The sequence below is a fragment of the Bubalus bubalis genome, chromosome 1, assembly GCF_019923935.1.
Source record: "Bubalus bubalis isolate 160015118507 breed Murrah chromosome 1, NDDB_SH_1, whole genome shotgun sequence".
Lineage (NCBI taxonomy): Eukaryota > Metazoa > Chordata > Mammalia > Artiodactyla > Bovidae > Bubalus > Bubalus bubalis.
The window spans coordinates 131,499,952-131,524,418 of NC_059157.1; the positions used below are offsets into that span (position 1 = coordinate 131,499,952).

Genomic DNA, 24,467 nt, shown 5'->3' on the forward strand with positions numbered 1-24,467 from the left:
CTGCTAAAAATAAGCAAATATCTTTTCGAAAAAAACAAAAAATCAGATTGTTACATCATACCCCCTCCCCAAAATCTCTGCCCCTTACTTCTTGTGAACTATACCAGTGGTGAGTGAATATCCATCACCCTTCTGGGGTCTGTGGCAAGGACCTACCTGCAAGTTTTATTTAGTCCCACCAGAGACCGTCAATATTTTAACTGATCATTTCCACAGTTTAAATTCCAAATCATATTGACAAACTGAAGCAGACCTGTGGTATAATTTGAGCACTGAGCATAAATGCTGAAGGGACAGAGTAGAGAAGTGATTAAGGAAGGCTTCCAGGAGCTGAAGTTTCAATTCATTTTCAAATCAATGTTCACATAATACTTTTGATTTGGGAGGGGTGGGAATGGTCAACAAGTCTAGAACTCTTGGAACCTGAATATATGTGAGAATTCTCTCTGAAACTTACCCACCAAGTAGTCCTCATTTCCTTTTACTTCTCAGTCCTCTTTTTCTCTTTCACTTTGACTAAGAATGTACTATTTTTCAAAAGACTGCTTCACCCAGAAAACATTTTAGAGAAAGATGTAGTACTACTATAAATAGACAGCACTCAACTCTGGTCTTTATACTACTTCTGAGTATTTAACCAATGTATAACAGTTGCTGCTAATATTTATTTTCTAAATAGTAAACAAATAACCCAAATAAAGCCAAACAAGCCAGGGTAGAGGAAAACAAGAGACATGTTAGGTTCTCACATCACTGAACAGATAAACAAAGAGAAGAATCTGAGAACTATAAATATATCCAATTTCCTATTTCTCAAATATGAGAAATTTTTATTTAAGGTTAACACTACCACAAACTCTGTAAGACCAATGTTATCTTCTACAGAATTGCTGGATTGGAAAGAACCATGACTCCCTTGGACACACTCACCTCCAAATGATTTTTACAAGTGAAGAAATCTAAGTTAAATTATGTTCTGTGAAAGCAGCAACCAAAATGTTAGTACTGATAGCTGTCAATAATGGGAGCATTATATAAACAATCAAGGGGATCATTTTCAAAAGCATCGTTCTTGCCAAAGGTGATTTCCCTTGACAGAAATGAATATTCGGTAACGTTTTGTATCTTACCATTTATTTAAATTATATAAAATTCATAAGACTTATATTTAATTTTAACCTCTTAACTCATCATCTCCAGCCACTCAGTACACAGTGACTGCTAACAATACATGTTAACAAGTGGAGCTAAATTAGTAGTATATCACAGACATCCAAATGTTTAGGCAGAAGTGAAAAGCTTTTTCTATAGTTGAATACCAACAGACTGTCCAAATTCTTGTAGTGTACGCTATTATCGCAAATACACTACTTGTTATTGGCCAAAACAAACATTTTTAATAGCACAAGTGTGCTGTTGTTTTTTAATTTTCACCTATTAATGTTTCAGACTCTGACAAGTAAAATGTATATAGAATCTTTTCCTAAAGGTAGACAAGGTGTACTTATATATAAATGGAGCCCAAGGGGCTCAATTTCATTACAGTCAAAAAACTAAGGAGACTCAACAGATGACCAAAAAGTCATAAAAAAAATCATCCCCCTAGAAAATGTCATTACTTTGTGTTGATGCTTATATTAAATATAGAATCACTAAGTATAATTTAACATGTGACCAAGATTTCTGTGTTTCAGACTGCATCTTAAAGGATAGATCAAACAGATATAGAGAATATTATTAACAAAGCTATTAAACAACTGATTTCTTAAGTTATAATGCTCATTAACTGCAGCTTCAAAGCAAAACCTGTTGTCACTTAACTTACAACCCACGGGCACAGCAGTTTTCATCAGAAGTGTCAAAAACTTTATAGTGAAACCTCCCCTAATATTATCACCATCCTTCTCTTCTGCCCACGACTTCTTATGACTTCTTATCCTTATTCGAGGTTTTTACAACAACTATCACTTCTCAAACCCTACTGTGTAGAAGTTTATTACCCTATTGTTAGTCCACTCAAACTTTTTCTTCTGCACCAAACAAAAGAAAACAATTACCACAAATACCTTCTCAAAAAAGTACTACAACTTTGATGGATGTATGAAAGATAAAAAGACATCAAGCAAATGAAAATATTAAGAAAGAAGCGAAGGGGATGAAAAAGCTTAAGAAAAACTGTAATGCCAAACTGTTATTTAAAAAAAAAAATTTCCACATAACTTAGAAGGTAAACGTTATCAGGAAAGGCTAATTTTTAATTAAGTCATCATATGTAATTAAATAACATTTAACTTAACATTTAGTAGAAGTACTTACCAACAAGATTCCTAGGAACCTGAATAAAATCCTCCACAAATTCCAAGAAACCTCTAGCCTTTTTTACAGCATCAGCACTCTGCGGAGTAGGGTGGGGGAACAAACATGAAATTCAATCTTGAAGAAACCCACAATCCACAACAAAAATACAAGAAAGAAAAAAGACACTGAACTGTCATGCTCCAGTACAAGATTCTGCTCAGAAGACCAAAGTGCTATTTCAAGTCAAGTATTCATAAAGTACTTTTCCAAAAAAAAGAGTAATCATTAAAGAATTAGGGCAAAAAGGCTTTTACAATCAAAATGTTAGACATCTTTACAGTCCCTAAGACGTCTAAAACTGTCTAAACATTAAGCTCCTGAGAAAACTGAGAGAGTTTAACGTACTTATGTTAGCGAAATTTTAACCCCATCCTAAATACATCTGGCCCACACTTCTATGCTGGATTCTCCAGGTGAATTAAAAAAAAAAAAAAGAACTGTTTATACTGTATGTGCTGTCTGCATTGTTTTCTCCTTCTCAATGTAAGAAACGATTTAAAAGGCTGTTTTTGTAGGGATGCATTTTAAAAATTACCTACTAATATGATCATTAAAATTCCTAAGCTCTAACAGTTAAAATTTAAAAAAACTAGAAGACAGGGGGGGAGGAGGAGGAAGGTCAGGTTGTGTTCTGTAGAAGGAATTTATAGTTCTCAGTAACAATTAACTTCCACTTTTAATGTTTGTCCTTTAATAACCATAAAGCAAGTATGTTGTGTGCTCACTACATCATACATAGCAAAAATTTAAAATCCATATTCAATCTTCATAAACTGTTATGGTAAGCACTATTATTATTTTCATTTTACAATGTGGAAAACTATGCAGGGGAACTGCCTAACTTTCTCCAAGTCTTCTCAAAGTGGTAGAGACAAAATTCCAATTCCAGTAACATGGCTCTTAAAGCCTTTCATCTTAATCACTTTGGTATATTGCCTACTTCTAAAGGTTTCAGAAGTAAAAATCACATCTCCAGTCACATTCACTATATGACTTAAATGAAAAGTCGAGACTTAAAATTATCACACCCAAAAACTCATCTATTTTACTCTAATGTGAAGGATGGTCTTAATGAAGGAAAGCTTGTTTTATTTCTCAGATTATGTTCATGCCCACACAGCTGTCACAATTAACCAGTGACAAAATATTTAAAATTCAAGGTCTACAAAAGGTATTATATACTATTTACAGCTGCCAGTACCTGACATAATAAACACTCAAAAAATACTTGAATAAATTATTTGTAATGCACATAAAGCTGAGAAATTCAGAAGCAGTTGATTAAGGAACTTTGGAAAACAGTACACATTAAATATCCAATAACCTTTCAAGGCCCTGTAATTATATATATTAGCATATTATAATATTATAATATATATACTAATATAGTATCTTTAATCAACCTACATGTAATGATACTAGACTTGCAATTTTAAACTATTCCACCCAGAAACTAAAATTCCAGACAACCGTTAATATGCTATAGTAAAATTACCCAAGGTGGGGGACAAGCAGCATACCTCTCCGTAGATTCTAAATGTTCCAGTATCTTCATCTAGCTCAATAGCTGTAACTCCAGGAACCTTTCTAGCTTGCTGTATGTTACTACCATGTGTTCCTATCGCCAGGCCCATCAAATCTTCTCTCACAACAAATTCCTCATGAAAAGCTGCTGCAAGTTGCTTTGTGCACTAGTAAAAGAGGCAAATTAGTATTATAAAAGATAAAACTTTTGTACACCCATGTTCATAGCATTATTTACAATAGTCAAGAGGAGGAAGTAACCCAAAGGTCCACTGAATGATGAATGGATAAACAAAATGTGATATATGCACACAATCAGAATTATTCAGCCCTAAAAAGGAAATTCTGATACATGCTACAACATGGACACACATTGAGAACATTATGCTTAGTGAAATAAGCCAGTCACAAAAAGATAAATACTATATGATTCCACTTACAAAAAGGTTATCTAGAGTAGTCAAATTTGTAAAAACAAAGTAGAATGGTGGTGGCCTGGAGCTGGGGGAAAGGGAAATAGGAAGTTGTTTAAATGGACACACAGATTCAGTTTTCAAAGATGAAAATGTTCTGCAGGTTGATTGATCAACAGTGTGAATATATTGCTCAATACTATGAACTGCACACTTAAAAATGGTCAGGATGGTAAATGTTATGTTTATTCTACTACAATTAAAAAAAAGAAAAAAGAAAAGGGAAAAAAGAAAAAAGGTAGTTCACTTGGTCATGTAATGGAAGGGGGAAGTCTGATCATTCTACTTAATCATGGTCACAGAAAACAGTAATTCTAAAACAATTTTCCAGAACTACTCACACAGGGAGCTCTCCAACTCAAATGATTCCTATCTCAAAACTTATTCACGTATCACTTGTTTGGAAGTTTGAAATTAGTTAAGGGCACTCACGTACTTGTTATAAAGATTAACAAACCTCAACTTTCCTAAGACTGTGCGTTGGGAGCACACGTATGTGTGGGAGGGAGTAGGGGCAACAAATCACCTAATAATGTGGCAGTGAAAAGTAGAAGAAAACAGGAGTACCTCAGGACAGAACAGAGAGAAGCAATGACAGGCTCTTTTTTAAAACTACAACCCATGTGACCTCCTCTCTTCCTACCCAAGAGTTGTTATACTAATGAACTAGTTACTGAGAAAGTGCATTGACTGATAGCTCACAGGACAATTAAAAAAACCAGACTAAAGAACTAGCAATAAAGTTCTGCTGGTAATCCCTAGTGAGTTTCTAAGCTCTTTGGCACCATTCAGGTATTTAGCAGCTAAAAGGTTATGTCTGATAAAAGTAATAGAGAAAAGTAACTCTAAGGACACAATAATTCCAGTTATTAGCCACAACACAGCTCCCAAGTTGCCTTACCTAACAGTCATATAGTTTCAGCCATAGAACTTGAATAATATACTCAGGAAACTAAATGAGAAGCACAAAAAATCTTTTACATGTAAACCCACTTACTTCTAAATGTTTAGTGGCCTCTTCATTTCGGGACATAAGCATCAATTTTGTACGAATACTTCGCAAATGCATGTCACTCAAAATATTTACTCTCTTCACAGTTGCTTCACTGGCAGACTATAAACAAATAAGTTACTCATTCAAAAACTTAAACCCTTTTTTTAATACAAACACAACCTTCCAAATAAAGCCTCCCTTGATTTTCATCTACTGTATTCTCCTCACCTAACATGCACCGCCTCCCACAAGTAATCTTACTTGCTTTCTTAATTTCCATATTACTTAGATCTGCTCTTCAAATTATAATGGGGGGAGGAGGGATATAGAATCCCGGATCCCATATGTTAAGAATTTTATGATGTAAAGAATGCTGTATTCAGATTTTTCCTCCTTTCTCCAGGAAAGATTTACAAATTAACAATTTTATAACTGCAAAAATTTTTTTCTCTCACACTGTATTCTAATAAAGTCACCATAAAACAAGTTATCTTTTATCTTTGAAATATTTAATTATAAAATATGTACAATGTACAGTTTAATAAAGTGAAAAGTGTTAGTCACTCAGTCCTGTCTGACTCTTTGCAAACCCCATAGACTGTAGCCTGCCAGGAGCCTCTGTCCGTGGAATTCTCCAGGCAAGAATATTGGAGTGGGTTTCTCCAGGCAAGAATACTGGAGTGGGTTGCCATTCCCTTCACCAGTGGATCTTCCCCACCCAATGCTGGGTCTCCTGCATTGCAGGCAGATTCACAATATTCACTCTATACCTTAAAATATGGAGTTATCTTACCAGTATCATTAGCTGTGTTGTTTCTGGATGGTAAAAAATTCTGCATGCTCCTACGGCTTTCTTAAAATCTTTATGTGCATTTTCATTAGCACACCTAAGGAGAGAGTAATTCACGTGTAAGACCTAAACAACAGGTTAAATTTAGAGGGCGATTATAATGAAAAGTCTTGTGTTTCATACTGACACCACCCACTGAAAACTTCTGTCTGTTAAAAACATCTTCTATCAAAGTTTTAATCGGGTGTTTGGGGTAAAAAAAGATTTTTGTAGCACTGAAAAATCCCCTTAATTCACAAAGCAATTCAACAGTAAACAAAATTACTCACGCCTCTCTCAAATCCTCAGGAACATCCACTGTGCATTTAAAGAAGGTATTTTTTTTGACAGTTTTATTTTGATTGACAGGCCGAAGTCGTTCAAATGTGACTATTTCATTGTAAGTGGCATCACAAGCAGCATATTCAATGACATAAAACTAAAAGACAACAAAACACTTTAAAAATCCCATCCGAACAAAAATAATGAGCTTTAAATGAAGTTCTAATTACTTTGCTTGGATTAAGCAGTAGACCCTCCCCCTTGTGGCACAAGTACTAAGCACAGCTTAGTTACATCAACCTGATTTGCCTAAACTAGATTAGAGGTTCTTACAAGCAAGAACTCTGGTGGTCCTCACATGCTTGCAAAATACCTCTGGAGAGCAGCTTTGGTGTTTGCAAATCCAGAACACAAACAGAAATTAATGATCTGATGAATTTTTGAAATACATGATTATTTCTGAAATAGGCTTTTTAACAACAAAACTGAGTTGGAGTAACAGTTACAGAAACCAGGAGTCAACATATTTCCTTGAAAATTAATCACAAAGCAAGTTTTAACATAACTTACTTCTCCTTTCATCATTCGAACTTTAGCCAACCACCATCCACATGGTTCTTGATCATTTGCTCTTGAATATACCTGACAGGAAAATTTAAAAAAAGTGCGCTTATTCATTTATCCCAAAAGATTAACACTGTAAATAATGACTTTTTATAAGTGCAAATTTATGTTAAATTCAAGAATCAAAAAATGTTACTGTGAAAAAGATGAAACTGCTACATAAGTGTAATGTAATAAGAACTATATATGCATAAGGCAGAGGAATCAGAGATCAAATTGCCAATATTCACTGGATCACAGAAGCAGCAAGAGTCCAGAAAAACATCTACCTCTGTTTCATTGACTATGCTAAAGCCTTTGACTGTGTGGATCATAAAAAATTGTGGAAAACGCTTCAAGAGATGGGAATACCACACAATCTTACCTGTCTCCTGAGAAACCTGTATGTAGGTCAAGAAGCAACAGGTAGAACCTTCTATGGAACTGACTGGTTCAAAATTGGGGAAGGAGTACAACAAGGCTGTTTACTGTCACCCTGTTTGTTTAACTTATATGTAGAGCACATCATGCAAAATGCTGGGCTGGATGAGTTACAAGCTGAAATCAAGATTGCCAGGAGAAATAACAACCTCAGATATGCAGATGATATCAATTTAGTGGGAGAAAGCAAGGAGGAGCTAAAGAGCCTCTTGATGAGGGTGAAAGAGTAGAGTGAAAAAGGCAGCTTAAAATTCAATATTAAAGAAACTAAGTCAAGGCATCCAGTCCCATCGCTTCATGGCAAATAGAAGGGAAAAGGTGGAAGCAGTGACAGATCTCCTCTTCTTGGGCTCTAAAATCACTGCAGATGGTGACTGCAACCATGAAATTACAAGACAATTGCGTCTCGGTAGGAAAGCTAAGGGAGAAGGCAATGGCAACCCAATCCAGTGTTCTTTCTTGCCTGGAGAATCCCAGGGATGGCGGAGCCTGGTGGCAACCTACTCTTGCCTGGAAAATCCCATGGACGCAGGACCCTGGTAGGCTGCAGTCCATGGGGTCCCGAAGAGTTGCGACACGACTGAGTGACTTCACTTTCCCTTTTCACTTTCATGCATTGGAGAAGGAAATGGCGACCCACTCCAGTGTTCTTTCTTGCCTGGAGAATCCCAGGGATGGCGCAGCCTGGTGGGCTGCCGTCTATGGGGTTGCACAGAGTCGGACATGACTGAAGCGACTTAGCAGCAGCAACAGGAAAGCTATGACAAATCTAGACAGCATATTAAAAAAGCAGAGACATCACTTTGCTGACAAAGATCTGTTTAGTCAAGGCCATGGTTTTTACAGTCGTCATCTATGAATGTGAGAGCTGGACCGAAGGCTGAGCACTGAAGAACTGATACTTTCAAACTGTGGTGTTGGAGAAGATGTTCTTGAGAGTCCCGTGGACAGCAAAGAGATCAAACTAGTCAATTTTAAAGGACACTTTACCTTTTTTCAGAATGGGATAAAACTCACTGCAGTTATTATATGTATCCAGTGAACCCTTACATAAATCTAAGCTAGAGTCCAGGAATCTTATTTTTCCTATATCCTAAATATTCAATACTTTGCTATCTTGACTAGAAAGGAAAAGATGATAAAGAAATGCACAAAATGCAATGGATTAGTCAATCCAATTGGTTATATGAAGTGGTGTAATTATAGCACAAAGATGACAATACTAGGGCTTCCCTGGTGGCTCAGCAGTAAAGAATCTGCCTGCCAATGCAGGAGACAAGGGTTTGATCCCTGGTCTGGGAAGATCCCCCACACGCTATGGAGCAACTAAGCCTGTGTGTTTCAACTACTGAGTGCACCTGCTGCAGCTGCTGAGGCCTGTGTGCCTGGAGCCTGTGCTCCACAAGAGAAGCCACTGCAATGAGAAGCCCATGCACCACAACTAGAGAGTAGCCCCCTGCTCACAATGTTGAGCTTTAAGCCAACTTTTTCACTCTCCTCTTTCACTTTCATCAAGAGGCTTTTTAGTTCTTCTTCTCTTTGTGCCTTAAGGGTGGTGTCATCTGCATATCTGAGGTTATTGATATTTTTCCCGGCAATCCTGATTCCAGCTTGTACTTCCTCCAGCCCAGCGTTTCTCATGAGGTACTCTGCATAGAAGTTAAAAATCAGGTTGACAATATACAGCCTTGTCATACTATCACTTTCTAAAAACAATTCTTAATTTCAGCATTTTATCAACACTGATATCAGATTTAAAATACATCTTATTAAAGTTCTAGCTTATCCTCACTTCTGATACGTAAAGCATCTGTAAAGCATCAGAATGCCATGCTCAAAGATGAACCGTGTTGACATAAGCTTAAAGACGTGTGCTTTACACTATGTGAAACTGTCTGTGAGAAACATTTCTTTATAATAATACTTATATATGTTTATTAGTTCAGTTCAGTTGCTCAGTCGTGTCCGACTCTTTGCAACCCCATGAATCGCAGCACGCCAGGCCTCCCTGTCCATCACCAACTCCGGAGTTCACCCAGACTCACATCCATCGAGTCAGTGATGCCATCCAGCCATCTCATCCTCTGTCGTCCCCTTCTCCTCTTGCCCCCAGTCCCTCCCAGCATCAGAGTCTTTTCCAATGAGTTAACTCTTCACATGAGGTGGTCAAAGTACTGGAGTTTCAGCTTTAGCATCATTCCTTCCAAAGAAATCCCAGGGCTGATCTCCTTTAGAATGGACTGGTTGGATCTCCTTGCAGTCCAAGGGACTCTCAAGAGTCTTCTCCAACACCCCAGTTCAAAAGCATCAATTCTTTGGTACTCAGCCTTCTTCAGAGTCCAACTCTCACATCCATACATGACCACAGGAAAAACCATAGACTTGACTAGACGAACCTAGAGATCAAATTGCCAACATCTGCTGGATCATGGAAAAAGCAAGCGAGTTCCAGAAAAACATCTATTTCTGCTTTATTGACTATGCCAAAGCCTTTGACTATGTGGATCACAATAAAGTGTGGAAAACTCTGAAAGAGATGGGAATACCAGACCACCTGACCTGCCTCTTGAGAAATCTGTATGCAGGTCAGGAAGCAACAGTTAGAACTGGACATGGAACAACAGACTGGTTCCAAATAGGAAAAGGAGTACATCAAGGCTGTATATTGTCACCCTGCTTATTTAACTTGTATGCATAATACATCGTGAGAAACGCTGGGCAGGAGGAAGCACAAGCTGGAATCAAGATTGCCAGGAGAAATATCAATAACCTCAGATATGCAGATGATACTACCCTTATGGCAGAAAGTGGAGAAGAACTAAAGAGCCTCTTGATGAAAGTGAAAGAGGAGAGTGACAAAGAAAACCTCGAGAACAACAAGTGCCCTTTCCAACTACTACCTTAGAAAGGCAGTTCAGCTAAACAGACTAATGTTTTTTCTCTCTTGTTGGTCTATAGTAGATGGCTGCCTCAAGCTTGAATGTTGAAAAATGGGTCTTAAAAACATCTGTTCTATTTCTATTTTCACCAAAGAATAACTGTCTAGAATGACTTCCTATGTAATTTTACCTACAAAAAAAAGAGAATAAATCATTGTGGACTGCCTTGCAGCTTTCTCATTACATTTTATTCATCTCTGTAAACTTCAATAATAACTGTATCCCTGAAAGACAAAGCCACTCTCATAAAGCCAAATGAAACTAAGTTCCTGGGGTCTGAATTAAGGTGCTATGAATTTGCCTCCATTTTAGTACTGTGAGTCAAAGCACATCCTTCACAAAATGAACACTGTACTCAACACAATAAAAACTCATTTTAAAAACTCAGCATTAAAAACGTGTCCTAGTGTACAATGGCACCCCACTCCAGTACTTTTGCCTGGAAAATTCCATGGACGAAAGAGCCTGGTAGGCTGCAGTCCATGGGGTCACTAAGAGTCAGACATGACTGAGCAACTTCACTTTCACTTTTCACTTTCATGCATTGGAGAAGGAAATGGCAACCCACTCCAGTGTTCTTGCCTGGAGAATCCCAGGGACGGGAAGCCTGGTTGGCTGCCGTCGATGGGGTCGCACAGAGTTGGACACGACTGAAGCGACTTAGCAGCAGTATACTATGCCCAAAATGCTGATTACTGGATTTATTTATGACTATGTCGTTGGAGTAAGAGCACCTCATAGAAATTCCCTTACTTCAGATTTCAATTCACTTAAATCTCCAAACTATCTCAAAGAAACATTTCACACTCTAAGGCAATGGCCCTCATTTCTCTAATATTTTAAGTTTCTTCAAATCTAAGAAAGAGCATTAGAAAAGCAGAAGACTAAGGGGTGCCCATGAGACATATAAAAACACAATAGTAACCACACTGAAGAAGGTTATAGTATCATGGAATAATAAAATTCCAGAAGTCTATACTATACAGTTCAGTACTCTTTCTACCAAATTAATTCAAGTCAACCCTTGCCGCTGCTGCTAAGTCACTTCAGTCGTGTCCGACTCTGTGCGACACCATAGACTGCAGCCTACCAGGCTTCTCCGTCCATGGGATTCTCCAGGCAAGAACACTGGAGTGGGTTGCCATTTCCTTCTCCAATGCATGAAAGTGGAAAGTGAGAGTGAAGTCGCTCAGTCGTGTCTGACTCTTAGCAACCCCATGGACTGCAGCCTACCAGGCTCCTCCGTCCATGGGATTTTCCGGGCAACAGTACTGGAGTGGGGTGCCATTGCCTTCTCCCCAAGTCAACCCTTACTTGCCTCCAAATTCTAGCACATAACCAAATTATGACTTAAATAGCATTCCATTCCGGATCCTAACGTGATCAACTTTTCATTCAAGTTAATAATGTTCAACAAGGCCTTTCAAAGTTATAACCAAATAGAAATAATGTGAAAACCAAAGTAGAGAATTTTTTACCAGTTTTTATCAAGTTCTAAATGATGTCAAGCATTAATTTGAATACTTAATCATAATGACCTATTTTACAACTACATGAAAAACATTTGTTCACTACTGTTCACATCTATTTCATCTCATTACAATCTATGAATAGAAAATGTACATTAGGAAAGCAAGCTTAACATCTAGAAAACACTAAGGTGCTTTATTTACTTACACAACAAACAGTATTATCTCATTAGCATTCGTGGCTGATACTTTAACAAATCATTTCCCCCAAAGAAAAAGATGTAAGTAATAAAGAATATATTCATTCATCCTTTAACATTATGAGCATTTCCAACCACAAGGACTAACAATGCTGACTTGGTATTATGAGAAAGACTGACTCTAACTACACACAGCTATAATTTTCGAAGTGGTTCCAAGAACCAAACTGACACATTTTTAAAAGTAAGATGTAGGACTTCTCCTGGTGGTCCAGTGGTTAAGAATCCACCTGCCAATCAAGTGGACAGGTTTGATTCCTAGTCCTGGAAGATTCCACATGCCTTGGGAGCCTGTGTGCCAAAACAATTGAGCCCTGCACTCCAGAGCCCTCAGAGTGCAACTACAGAAGCCTGCCTGCCCTAGAGCTGGTGCACCTCAACAAGAGAAACCACTGCAATGAGAAGCTCGAACACTGCAACTAGAAAGTAGCCCTTGCTTACTTCAACTAGAGAAAGTCTACGTGCTGCAACGATGACCCAACACAGACAAAAATAAAAAACAGAAATATATTTTAAAACTTTTAGAAAGGCAAAATGTAAATTATACATGTATATTGTACTTTTTTATATAAGTAAAATATTAACTTAAAAATTACAGTTAAAAAATTGTACAGTAAAGGGACTTCCCTGGAAATCCAGTGGTTTATGTATGACTCAGTGCTTACACTACAGCAGTGTAGGCTGGATCCCTGGTTAGGGATCTAAGACTCCACATGCCACACGGTAAGGTAAGGGAGTATCCTATCAAATTATTCTTATTCCTTTTACCAAATCTTTCAAGGGACTTATCATAAGATTATAACTAAATTATAAAGATGTAGAACCATAATGTCTATCTGCCATAAAAGATGGAAGAAAATGTATATGTCACAAGAATAAAAACCTGTTAATCTGTATTTCAACCAGATTTCACAATTTCAAAAGAAAAAAAAGTTTTAAAATATCAAATATGTTAAACTCAAGAGGAAAAACTTGTCTTATAAAATTACAGATTAGCTTGAAATGTCAGGCTTCCTATGTAACATGTTTGCTGCTGCTGCTAAGTAGCTTCAATCATGTCTGACTCTCTGTGACCCCATAGACAGCAGCCCACCAGGCTCCCCCGTCCCTGGGATTCTCCAGGCAAGAACACTGGAGTGGGTTGCCATTTCTTTCTCCAATGCATGAAAGTGAAAAGTGCAAGTGAAGTCACTCAGTCGTGTCCGACTCTTAGCGACCCATAGACTGCAGCCCACCAGACTCCTCCATCCATGGGATTTTTCCAGGCAAGAGTACTGGAGTGGGGTGCCATCGCCTTCTCCGTAACATGTTTATGTGTCATTAACTTGCTAAATAAGATAATAAAAACAAAGCATCTCACACGTGAACTCACTGGGAAAACATTTTTTCTACTGGCTTTTCAATATGCCAGAATATTATACCATATATCCAGCTTAAGAAAACCTAAGGAACGCCTCATTTTCCCATCATCTCCAACTTTACCAGCTGAGAATTATTTTTTGGCAATCTTTTTTTTTTTTTTTGCCATGCCACATGGCTTATGGGGTATCTCAGCTCCCTGATCAAGAATCAAACTCAGGTCCTCAGCAGTGAAAGTGCAGAGTCTTAACCACTGGACCACCAGGGATTTACCAATTTTCTTAGCAATCTTTAGTTAGCAAAATCAACTGTTAAGTGAATACTTAATCAAAAAAATTAATTATGAGACTAAAAAGATTTTAAAATATACACCATTACTGTTTAAGAAATCAAATACAAAGCCACTAATTAGGTTTTTTAAAAAAAAACTTTGAATCTTAAGACTTTTCAAAACCAACTTTCTAGTATAGGCTGTATAGTGTCTTCTTGAGGCCATTCCTAGACATGCTAACTTATGTTTTATAATATCATGTAAATCTCACAGGCTGGCTGAAAAGGCAAATCTCAAGGAACCAAACACGTTTGTAAAGTGGTAAAATTTTAGAGTAAGCCAGGTGAGATTGTGACTTGACCAATAAGAATGGAAAGTTCAGATGGCTGAATTTTTTTAAAACAAAAGTATAGCTGATTTACAATACTGTGTGTCAGATGTACAGCAGTGATTCAGTTTTGTGTGTGTATATATATATATACACACACACTTTTTTTTTCAGATTCTTTGTCATCATAGGTTATTACAAAATACTGAATATAGTTTCCTATACTATACAGTAAGTCCTAGTTGTTTATTTTATACATAGTAGTGTGTATATTGGAGAAGGCAATGGCACCCCACTCCAATACTCTTGCCTTGAAAATCCCATGGATGGAGGGGCCTGGTGGGCTGCAGTCCATGGGGTCACTAAGAGTCGGACACAACTGAGCAACTTCACTTTCACCTTTTCACTTTCATGCATTGGAGAAAGAAATGGCAACCCACTCCAGTGTTCTTGCCTGGAGAATCCTAGGGACGGGGGAGCCTGGTGGGCTGCCATCTATGGGGTCGCACAGAGTTGGACACAACTGAAGCGACTTAGCAGCAGCAGCAGCAGTGTGTATATGTTAATCCCAAATTCCTAATTTATCCCGTCCTCCTTCCCAATTGGTAACCCTAAGTTTTGTATGTCTGTGAGTCTGTTTCATAAATAAGTTCATTTATGGCATATTTTAGATTCCACATACAAGTGATATCAAATGTGGAATTCCCTGGTAGTCTAGTTTAAGACTCTGCACTTGCAATTCAGATGGCATGGGTTCAATCCCTGGTTGGGAAACTAAGATCCCACATGCTGTGCAGCACAGCCAAAAAATTAAAAGAATTTTTTTAAGTGATATAAAATATTTGTCTTTGGCTTACTGCACTAAGTACTATAACGTCTAAGTTCATCTATGTTGCTGCAAATAGCATTATTTCATTCCTTTTTATAACTAATACCCAGCTGTATGTACATACATACTGAAGTGTGCACAAATACACACGCATATATATAATTCCATTATCTTCTTTATCTACTTACCTATCAATAGACACTTAGGCTGCTTCCACGTCATGGCTATTATAGTGTTGCTATGAACAATGAAGTGCCTATTATCTTTTCAAATTAGTTTTCTCCAAATATAAGTCCAGGAGTGGGACTGCTGTATCATATGGTAGTTCTATTTTCAATTTTTAAAAGAGCCTCCATAGGGGCTGCACCAATGTGAATTCCCACCAACATGCAGTAAGGTCCCCTTTTCTCCATACCCTCTATTTCTTCTTGATATGTGCTCAGTCATGCTAGACTCTTTGCAATCCCATGGACTACACCGGCCAGGCTCCTCTGTCCGCAGGATTCTCCAGGCAAGAATACTAGAGTGAGTTGCCATTTCCTTCTCCAGGAAATCATTGCAACCCAGGGATCGAACCCAAGGTTCTTATGTCTCCAGAATTGGCAGGCAGGTTAAAACTAGTGCCACCTGGGAAGCCCATACCCTCTTCAGTTTTTATTTGTAAACTTTTGATGATGGTCATTCTCACCAGTATGAGGTGATATCTCATTGTAATTGTGATTTGCATTTCTCTAATAATTAGCCACACATGATGGTGTGGGAACTCACCTAGAGCCAAATACTCTGGAACGTGAAGTCAAATGGGCCTTAGGAAGTATTACTATGATCAGTTAGTGGAGGTGATGGAATTCCAGCTGAGGTATTTCAAATCTTAAAAGGTGATGCTGTTAAAAGTGATGCACTCAATATGCCAGCAAATTTGGAAAACTCAGCAGTGGCCACAGGACTGGAAGAGGTCACTTTTCATCCCAATCGCAAAGAAAGGAAATGTCAAAGAATGTTCAAACTATTGTACAATTACGCTCATTTAACATGCTAACAAGGTATTGCTCAATTCCTTCAAGCAAGGCTTCAGAATGACATGAAATGAGAACATCCAGATGTACTGGAGAACTTTCAGATGGATTTAGAAAAGGCAGAGGAACCAGAAATCAAACTGCCAACATCTGCTGAATCATAGAAAAAGCAAGCAAATTCCAGAAAAACATCTACTTCTGCTTCACTGATTATGCTAAACCCTTTGACTGTGCACATCACAACAAACTGTGGAGAAGTCTTAAGAGACAGGAATACCAGAACACCTTATCTGCCTCCTGACAAACCTGTATGCAGAAGCAACAGTTAGAAGTGGACATGGAACAATGGACTGGTTCAAAATTGGGAAAGGAGTACGTCAAGGCTGTATATATACGGTCACCCTGGTTATTTAAATTCTATGCCAAATAAATCATGTGAAACACCGGGCTACATGAATCACAAGCTAGAATCAAGATTGCCAGGAGAAATATCAACAAGCTCAGATATGAAGATGATACCACCCTAATGGCACAAAGCAAAGAGGAACTAAAGAGCCTCTTGATGAGGGTGAAGGAGGAGAGAGGAAAAGCTGGCCTAAAACTCAACCTTCAAAAAACTAAGATCATGAATCCAGTCCCACCACTCCATGGCAAATAGGGACAGGCTTTATTTTCTCGGACTCCAAAATCATTGTGGATGGCAACTGCAGCCATGAAATTAAAAGACACTTGCTCTTTGGAAGAAATGCTATGACAAACCTACACAGCATATTAAAAGCAGAGACATCACTTTGCTGACAAAGGTCCATCTAGTCAAAGCTATGGCTTTTCCAGCAGTCATGTATGGATATGAGAGTTGGACCATTAAGAAGGCTGAGTGCCTAAGAAATGATGCTTTCGAATTGTGGTGCTAGAGAATGAGAGGGTAACAGGCAGGAAGGTCAGGGGTCTCCAAACGGAGAAAATAGGCTGCAAGTGTCAGACATTTTTTTAATTGGAGAAGGCGATGGCACCCCACTCCAGTACTCTTGCCTGGAAAATCCCATGGATGGAGGAGCCTGGTGGGCTGCAGTCCATGGGGTCGCTAAGAGTTGGACACGACTGAGCGACTTCACTTTCACTTTCCACTTTCATGCATTGGAGAAGGAAATGGCAACCCACTCCAGTGTTCTTGCCTGGAGAATCCCAGGGACGGGTGAGCCTGGTGGGCTGCCGTGTGTGGGGTCACACAGAGTCGGACACGACTGAAGCGACTTAGCAGCAGCAGCAAGCGACAGGAAGAAACAAACTAGTGTTACATTTTTTTCCCCCTTCTCTATACAAATTTAAAAAGAGGTTTCCCTTAAAACTCTGTGTTGCCATAATGACAACTGGTTCCACCTGAACTTAACTATTCTCAAACCTTGAGCTAACCAATGCATTTTTCTTATGGAAATGTTTCGTCTTAAACTATGTTAATGTACCATGCATTTACCTCAGACTCTGTTTTCAAGTTGGTTCCAACTAAAGGCTCAGAACCATCATGACAAACCAGTATGTTATACTCATACGTTCTCCTAATCTATGTTAATGAAACTATATATTTGTATGGGGATCTGCCTTTCTTCAAGATTCATGTCAACCATTTTATGGCCTGGCATGACAAGATTATCTCAAAATGCATCTTGTGGGTGAGGGGCCTGGTGCCATTCTGAGTTTTAAGACCTTTCCTTTCTTTAATTAGCAGACTGCTAATAGGTATATAACATCCAGCTAAAGACTATCAGGGGGGTACTCTTTCTGCCCCGTTCTGATGTCTTTGTCAGAAGCTTTCTCTCTTTTATACTTTAATAAAACTTTATTACACAAAAGCTCAGAGAGATCAAGTCTCATCTCTGGCCCCGGACTGAATTCTTCTCCTCCAGAGGCCAAGAATCCTGGCGTCTTTCGTGGTTTAGCAATAACCTTTCAAGAAGACTCTTGAGAATCCCTTGCACAGCAACACAATCAAACCAGTCAATCCTAAAGGAAATCAACTCTGAATATTCATTGGAAGGACTGATGCTGAAGCTGAACCTCCTATACTTTGGCCACCTGATGTGAAGGGCTGACTCACTGGGAAAGACCCTTGATGCTTGGAAAGACTGAAGGCAGCAGGAGAAGGAGACAACAGAGGATGAGATGGTGGCATCACTGACTCAACGGACATGAGTTTAAGCAAACTCTGGGAGATGGGGAGGGACAGGGAAGCCTGGTGTGCTGCAGTCCATGGGGTCACAAAGAGTCGGACACAACTTAGCGACTGAACCACCAACATCATTCTAATGGCAGAAAGTGAAGAGGAAATAAAGAGCCTCTTGATGAGGTGAAAGAGGAGAGTGAAAAAGCTGGCTTAAAACTCAACATTCAAAAAACTAAGATCATGGCATCTGGTCTCATCGCTTCAATGGCAAATAGATGGGGGAAAAGCACAAACAGTGCCCGATTGTATTTTCTTAAGACTCCAAAATCACTGCAGATGGTGACTGCAGCCATGAACTTAAAAGATGCTTGCTCCTTGAAAAAAAAGCTATGACAAACCTAGACAGTGTATTAAAAAGCAGAGACATCACTTTGCAGACAAAGGTCAGTATAGTCAAAGCTATGGTTTTTCCAGTAGTTATACACGGATATGCTCGTTGGACCAAAGGCTGAGCACTGAAGAATTGAGTCTTTCAAACTGTGGTGCTGGAGAAGACCCTTGAGTGTCCCTTGCAAAGCAAATAAATCAAGCCCAGTCAATCCTAAAGGAAATGAACCCTGAATATTCACTGGAAGGACTGATGCTGAATTTGAAGCTCTAATACTTTGGCTACCTGATGCCAAGAGCCAACTTACTGGAGAAGATCCTGATGCCGGGAAAGACTGAAGGCAAGAGGAGAAGAGGGTGACCGAGGATGAAATGGTTTGATGGCATCACCAACTCAATGGACATGAGTTTGAGCAAACTCTGGAAGATAGTGAAGGACAGGGAAGCCTGGCATGCTGCAGTCCACAAGTGCACAAAGAGTCAGACACAACTTAGCAACTGAACAACAATAACAATAATTAGCTGAGGTGAGTATCTCTATGTTGCCCATCGGTATGTCTTTTGGAGAAATGTCTTTTTAGGTCTCTGTCATACAGCTAGATTTTAGATAAATGCCTGAATAGCTGATGAAAAACCCCCTCCTGTATCATTTCTGTTCTAAGTCAATTAATAATGGCCAAATCAAAGTCATCTTTCTGTTCTTCAAAAAGAAATGGTTCCTAGAGCTGTAAAAGTAAGAGTTGGTAATTTGGCACAAAACTGACAATACCCTGCGAATATAGCACGATATATTAGAATAACATATAGGACAAAAACTTAACCTGGTAACCAACTTCCTAACCATCAAGCTATAGGAAACTTGGAAAGGTTAGGAAAGATATTCATAGAATTTCAAAGAGGCCCTCAAGAAACTGTTATTTGAAACTGATATAAGTGTTTAAAAAGTCAGTTAGTTATATATTTCATGGTTAGTGTCAGCTGTTGTTGTTTGGTCACTAAGTCGTGTCTGACTCTTTTGAGACCCCATGTACTGTAGTCCACCAGAGGGTCCTCTGTCCATAGGACTTCCCAGGCAAGAATACTGGAGTAGGTTGCTGTCTCCTTTTCCAGGGGCTCTGCCCCACCCAGGGATCGAACTTATATCTCCTGCATTAGCAGGAAGATTCTTTACCATTGAGACACCAAGGAAGCCCAGTGTCAGCTGTTTTCACTGCTCCTGTCGTACTGACAACTAGCAGAAACAGAATAGTGGCCAAAAGAAATGATACAAATCAGCTTATTTATAAAACAGAAGCATAGACTTAGAAAAGGAAAATGGGTGGAAGGGGTAGTTACAGAATTTGGGATGGACAGGCATACACCAGTATATTTAAAACAGATAACCAACAAGAACCTACTGTATAGCATAGGGAATTCTGCTTAATGTTATGTGCCAGTCTGGATGGGAGGGGAGTTTGGGGGAGAATGGATACATGTATATGTAAGGCTGAGCTGCTCTTCTGTACACCTGAAACTATCACAACAGTGTTAACTGGTTATATTCCAATATAAAACAAAAAGTTAAAAAAAAACAACCCTAAATGCTCTTTAAAAAAAGAAAAAAAAAGGGGCCACATCTGTGGAACTACTAAAATGGGTTATCTTGGAGGTCACACTGGGGAAACTGGCAGACCTGAATAAGTGAAGAAATAAGTTCTTAATGGCAAAAGTCACTAAGCACAGACTGCCTGGGAGAAAACACAATATACAACAGATAGCAGCTTACCCATAAAATGTAAACATATTTGACATAAAAAACTACATGGATCAAGAAGTAAAAACAGACAATAAACAGAACAAGCAGCTAACAGTCATAAAACTAATTTAAAAGACACTGCGTATCACTAGCATTCAAGGTTCACAAAATATACAAGATAACAACTTCCTTCTACCATGTTTATGAAATCTTACAGATGAGATTAATATTAATCCAATCAGTCAATCTATGAGGAGCAAACATCTTGAGCATTAGCAAACTTATGAAGTGGTCATTCAAGAATCATTTCTGGAGGACAAAATTGTACATTTTGGTACTATCAATAACCAAGATTTAATACTATCATAAGAAGATGATTTACATAAGAACACTAAATGTGGATTTGAGGTGGGGGCAGGAGGGGGAAATAAAAGCAAAAAACCTGAGTAATTTCAATGTTTTCTAATTATAATACATCTGTACCACCCAATACCATGGGGTGATGAGGAAAATAAGGTTAAATCTGTATGTGCAGATAGGAAAATGTCTATGATATATTAATTAACTGAATACAAAAATTTATAAATAAGGCATAGTCCCAATTTTTATAACTTAAAAAAAAACACATATTCTTTATAAATGCAAGGAAAAAAACTTGAAGAGACTCAACTTTGGTAAATGAGATTTAAGCTGGGATTGGCAGATAAGCACACCAACATGCCTACAATAAGAGGGAAGTTCACTTGTTAACCTTAGGGAATTCTGTACCATTTCACTTTTTATATGAAGCTTTGTGACTCTGAATTTAAAAGAGGCGGAGCTTACATAAAGTTATATGGCTCAAAATATAAAGTACTAATAACCATAGTTCTTAAACATTTCATATCCTAAGAATAAATTCCTAAACTCATGGTGGCAAAAACTAAAAATAAATAAATAAATCCACAGGTGGCAAGATTAATTTTAAACTTTTTCCTTATATGAATTTTCAAAAATTAAAGTAACATCTTAATTCCAGACCACCATTCTCATATTTTTAAGGAACAAATTTTCCCAAGACTGAACCATAAAACAAAGTGAAATAAAACACCCTGTAATCATTAATTTCCAAATCACTTAATAAAGTTTTGTATACAACTGGCTGGGAGTATCGGGGCCCAAGCCATAAAAATGGTCCAGCAACTGGACACGATCTTCCAAGACTGAGGAAAGCACACTGTAACAACAATACCCTCAGCATTCCGTCAAGTTTTCTCTTTAACCTGAGCCTTTACACTACCAATAACTGAACAACAATTTTTTTAAATATGAAAAGCACTACTCACAGAACTGATGGCCACACATGGGGCACCCTGACACAATGAAGTTATAACCTGCTTTGAAAAAAGTGTTAGTCGCTCAATCGTGTCCAACTCCATGGATTGTAGCCCGCCAGGCTCCTTTGTCTATGGGATTTTCCAGGCAAGAATACTAGAGTAGGTTGCCATTTCCTTCTCTAGGGGTGTTCCCGACCCAGGGATTGAACCCAGGTCTTCCACACTGCAGGAAGTTCTTTACCATCTAAGCCACCGAGGGAAGCCCATAATATACTTTGCTTTTAGCAAAAGCAGAAGAATGCATGCTTAGTCGCTCAGTTGTGTCCAGCTCTTTGCGATCCCATGGGCAGTAATCTGCCAGCTCCTCTGGCCATGGGATTCTCCAGGCAAGAATACTGGAGTGGGTTGCCATTTCCTACTCCAGGGGAGCAGAAGAATTAGATCAAGTAATTAAAATCTAGGCAGAATTTTAGAATGTGAGTTAGGGGTTAAAAGTCCTACAATCTGACTTCCCAACATAACATCTACAATTAACTCAAAAGAAAATTTATCATTTAAAAAATTATGAAGCATAAAAGTGGCAAGTAACTAAATTAGCTCATATGCAAAGCACTCAGAACAATGTGTGGCACAAAGTACGTACCGTTAAGTGTTTATAAAAACATTTAAACAGCTGTTTCATCACTAAAGATTGACCTGTGTCCCCAGTTCTCCCACCCTAGCCTACATAAACTAGGCACAAATGACATCTGAAAATCTTTCAACACTATCAAGACAACTGTTTATGAGAAATACAGTTAGCGTATTTGAGCTCCTTGGAGGTATCAATTTCTTGAAAAATCAAAAATCAAATTTTCTCTCTCCAACAAATTCATACTTCTATTTCACAATTATTTCAAAATTTCTGTTACATAAGAGCAGACATATTAATCAAAAATAAATATGTACTGAAGACATTCAGGAGCTACTAATTGTGACAAAAACAAGATACAAAGAAATACAATTTTTCTTTTTTAAAAGAGAGGAAAGGAAGAGCCTGAGAATATGTAAACCATGAAATATAGGATTTTATCTCTAGGAAGTGATTTTTGCTTTTTCCCCTTTTAAATCTTTCTGAATATTAGAATATTCAAAAAGGCAGTATGCTTATTATAACATTTCACATTGTTACATATGAACTATATTAATGACCACTATAATAAAGGATAAATACGAACATTTTACAAAAATGAGGAAAATGCTGAAGACAAAATAATTAGCAAAAAAAAAAAAAGGAAAATAATGACCAACATCATATAGTTCTCTCCACCAGATTCTGTGGAAAACAACTCAAATGCACTATCATCTTTAATTCCCAAATTATTTTTATTCTAGTGGTTAAAAAAAACAAACTTGACCAGGGCTATAAAGCTAAAAACAAGAGCATTGAGACATTAATCCCAGTTCCGTCTTCCAAAACTCAAGTACTGCTACATTACACAGCCATTACCAATAGGAAGAATAGAGAAAAGGAATTTAGACTTATTCTCTATCAGCTAACAGATTTTACTACAAGAATATCTATTTGAAACAAAAAAAATAGGTACACAAGAAAATAAACTTATAAATACATACCTCTACTTCATCTCCTTCACTAATTTCTTTTTTTATATCAGGTGGTGGTGGTAATCTAACTTCATTGAATGGAACCTGGCGTTCTGGTTGCCAACTGAAGGATTAGAAAATAAATGAACATGAACTTTAATATATACTATTCTAATACTCCTTAATATAGAAGCTATATAGTCTATGCTTAGCACTGTAAATTTTTCAAATCAATCATTTAGCTTCCCCCCCCTCAAAAAAACCACCTCTGCAGACTGTTGAGCTAGAACAGATTTTGCATAGCTCTTGATAAAGTTCATAGGTAATTAACGTCATTGATAGTAATTACATACTACCTTCCTAATCATTCATCCTAAGGTGACAGCACATACATCATTCTGCAAATGAAAAAGGCTAAGCTCACAGTAATGACTCAGATTTAAAATAATTTCATTCTACACTGCTACACTGTGATCAATTTACTGCAAACATTTTTACAACTAAATGACCTGTCAAAGGAACACAATTCCAAAGATTATAAAATATAAACTGCATAATTCCTTTTTAGTGTACATGTTCACAGAAATACAGAAATCCAGTCAATATTATTCTGAACAGTAAACTACAAAAAGATTTATTTTTCTTACAATTTCTTTTCTACAATGAACCCATATAATTAAAACCTAGAAAAAAGTATTTTAATCTTTGTAGTAAATACAAATGTATTAAAACTACTGCTTTAGCTGTGCTTTTTGTGTGCTATATTTTATAACTAAGTTGATAAAATTAAAATGCTTTCCTATTTTAGGTTCTAATAAATCATTCATATGCCTGGGAGGTACAACAGCACATAATATACTCCTACGGCTTCTAAGAGTTGGACATGACTGAGCAACTGAAATGAACTTAACCGATGGGCTTCTATATGCCAACGATGGGCAAAAAAGAGACAAGTAAAAGATATTGGAGTGCTTTCTTTTCATCTTTACTGTCTAAATAACAGGTGCTCAAAGACAGGAATCATCTCAACACTTGTTTCTACATGAAACAGCTGTTGGGCAGATAGCTCTTCAGGCAGTTCCAGAAACAGCTTAAAAGGGAAAGCTGCCCAATTCTTTTCTGACTTTCAATTATATAGTGCTTCTTTATAATCCTTCCTAACCAAGCTCAGCACACATCTTTGACATTTTTAGCACAACTTTATCTAACCTTTACAATATCTATAAAACTGTATATTATTCCTTAAGACTAATCAAGCAATTTAAGGCAGCCTAATATATTTATTAAAAGGGCATTTGGAAAGCCTTAT

The 24,467-nt window shown here is 37.7% G+C and overlaps 1 protein-coding gene across 5 annotated transcripts in view; it reads right to left on the minus strand.

Moving 5' to 3' along the window:
• FXR1 (FMR1 autosomal homolog 1) overlaps window positions 1–24,467 on the minus strand; it is a 68,931-nt gene that overhangs the window by 21,617 nt on the left and 22,847 nt on the right. For all 5 annotated transcript variants that reach the window (XM_006050990.4, XM_006050992.4, XM_006050991.4 and 2 more), the window contains exons 3-9: window positions 23,189–23,282; window positions 7,031–7,102; window positions 6,469–6,617; window positions 6,143–6,236; window positions 5,353–5,469; window positions 3,879–4,049; window positions 2,317–2,395 (exon numbers count right to left, since the gene is read on the minus strand). In XM_006050990.4, coding sequence (XP_006051052.1) covers window positions 2,317–2,395; window positions 3,879–4,049; window positions 5,353–5,469; window positions 6,143–6,236; window positions 6,469–6,617; window positions 7,031–7,102; window positions 23,189–23,282 — 776 coding nt within the window. The remainder of the gene's footprint in view (window positions 1–2,316; window positions 2,396–3,878; window positions 4,050–5,352; window positions 5,470–6,142; window positions 6,237–6,468; window positions 6,618–7,030; window positions 7,103–23,188; window positions 23,283–24,467) is intronic.